Raw genomic sequence first — 1,224 nt, forward strand, 5'->3', positions numbered from 1 at the left:
CAGCAGGACGGCTTTGATTATTTTACTGGTAAGTAATACAAATAAATCAGAGAGCTATACGGTTTCATATGTGATTTCAACCGTACAATGAATCGCATCTTGATTGAAAAGTTAGAACACTGAAGTGAGGTTACACTTGAAGTATTTTGTTCTGCTGTTGCTGCAACCAGACTTATTTTGCTCAGGCATCTACGACTAGATCCACATGTATCTTGACAAACATTAAGCAAGAACTGTAATTAACTTACTAATACTTAGAGTTCAACATGATTTTAACACTTTGTCTAATAACACATGCAAACAATATCTAACTGTGATCATTCTTCTTTTAATACAGACATGATGCCTCTCTTGCATAATTATGTTACTGTTGATACAGATACACTTTTGTCAGACACAAAATATCTTGAAATGATCTACAGTATGTGCAAGAAGGTAAGTATGTGATATATGGTAACAAAACCTGTCATGTCTGAAGTGACACGCTGATAAACTGGGTGCTTTTTTCCACAACAGCGAACTATGAAACTGAAGAATATTGCTGCCTTCTCTTAGAGCGTTATGCTATTGTGGAATCCTCTGTGATTCCACAAATTGAGTTATTGCAGAGAAATTTAGAGAACTTACATCAAATTTTAGATACATGCTTCTGCTAAAAGGGAAAAACAAATCCTACCCAACAAAAGCAGAGGAAACAACCCAGGGTTTTGTGTGTGTGTTTTGTGTAATACAATTTGTGCAGATGGGCATGCAAAACACACACATGTGTATTGCAAAAAGATGATAATTTCTTTTATCTGAGATTTATAGCCTCACTATGGCTAGGATGCCACGCACCGTACGTATGCTGAAGGTCTTACATTTCTAAGCTAAAAGGAGTGGAGCAGGGACAGGAAGTGGAGGGTTGTGGAAAGGGAGTTATTTTCCTAAGTTCATGCCAAGTCAGTGATGAAAGTTGGTAGCAGAATGCAGTTGTTCTGACTCAGTCCGGTCACTTTGGGGCAGCATTTCTGTATTCAACGTAGCTTCTCAGCTTCTGCAGTATTATAGGTAGCTGCCAACTGGGCTTTCTTGATCCGGTCAATATGTGGAGTACAAAGATTTCCAGAATTAGCCCTATGTGAGGAAAAGAATACTTCTTTATAAGGTGGTGTTAATATTTCATAGTCGCTAATGGTAATGTGTGGGGATTTGTGTTTTCCCCTTCTGGATATCATGCGTTCT

At 38.0% G+C, this 1,224-nt stretch overlaps 1 protein-coding gene across 1 annotated transcript in view; it reads left to right on the plus strand.

Annotated features, from left to right (window-relative positions):
* Positions 1-1,224, plus strand: part of IPO7 (importin 7) — a gene marked incomplete at its 3' end in the record, with an annotated part of 29,087 nt that overhangs the window by 23,548 nt on the left and 4,315 nt on the right. Inside the window, exons 20-21 of the mRNA XM_010145879.1 lie at positions 4-28; positions 338-435. Of these exons, the coding sequence (XP_010144181.1) occupies positions 4-28; positions 338-435 (123 nt within the window). The remainder of the gene's footprint in view (positions 1-3; positions 29-337; positions 436-1,224) is intronic.

Source organism: Buceros rhinoceros, unplaced genomic scaffold (genome assembly GCF_000710305.1).
Source record: "Buceros rhinoceros silvestris isolate BGI_N320 unplaced genomic scaffold, ASM71030v1 scaffold23741, whole genome shotgun sequence".
NCBI lineage: Eukaryota > Metazoa > Chordata > Aves > Bucerotiformes > Bucerotidae > Buceros > Buceros rhinoceros.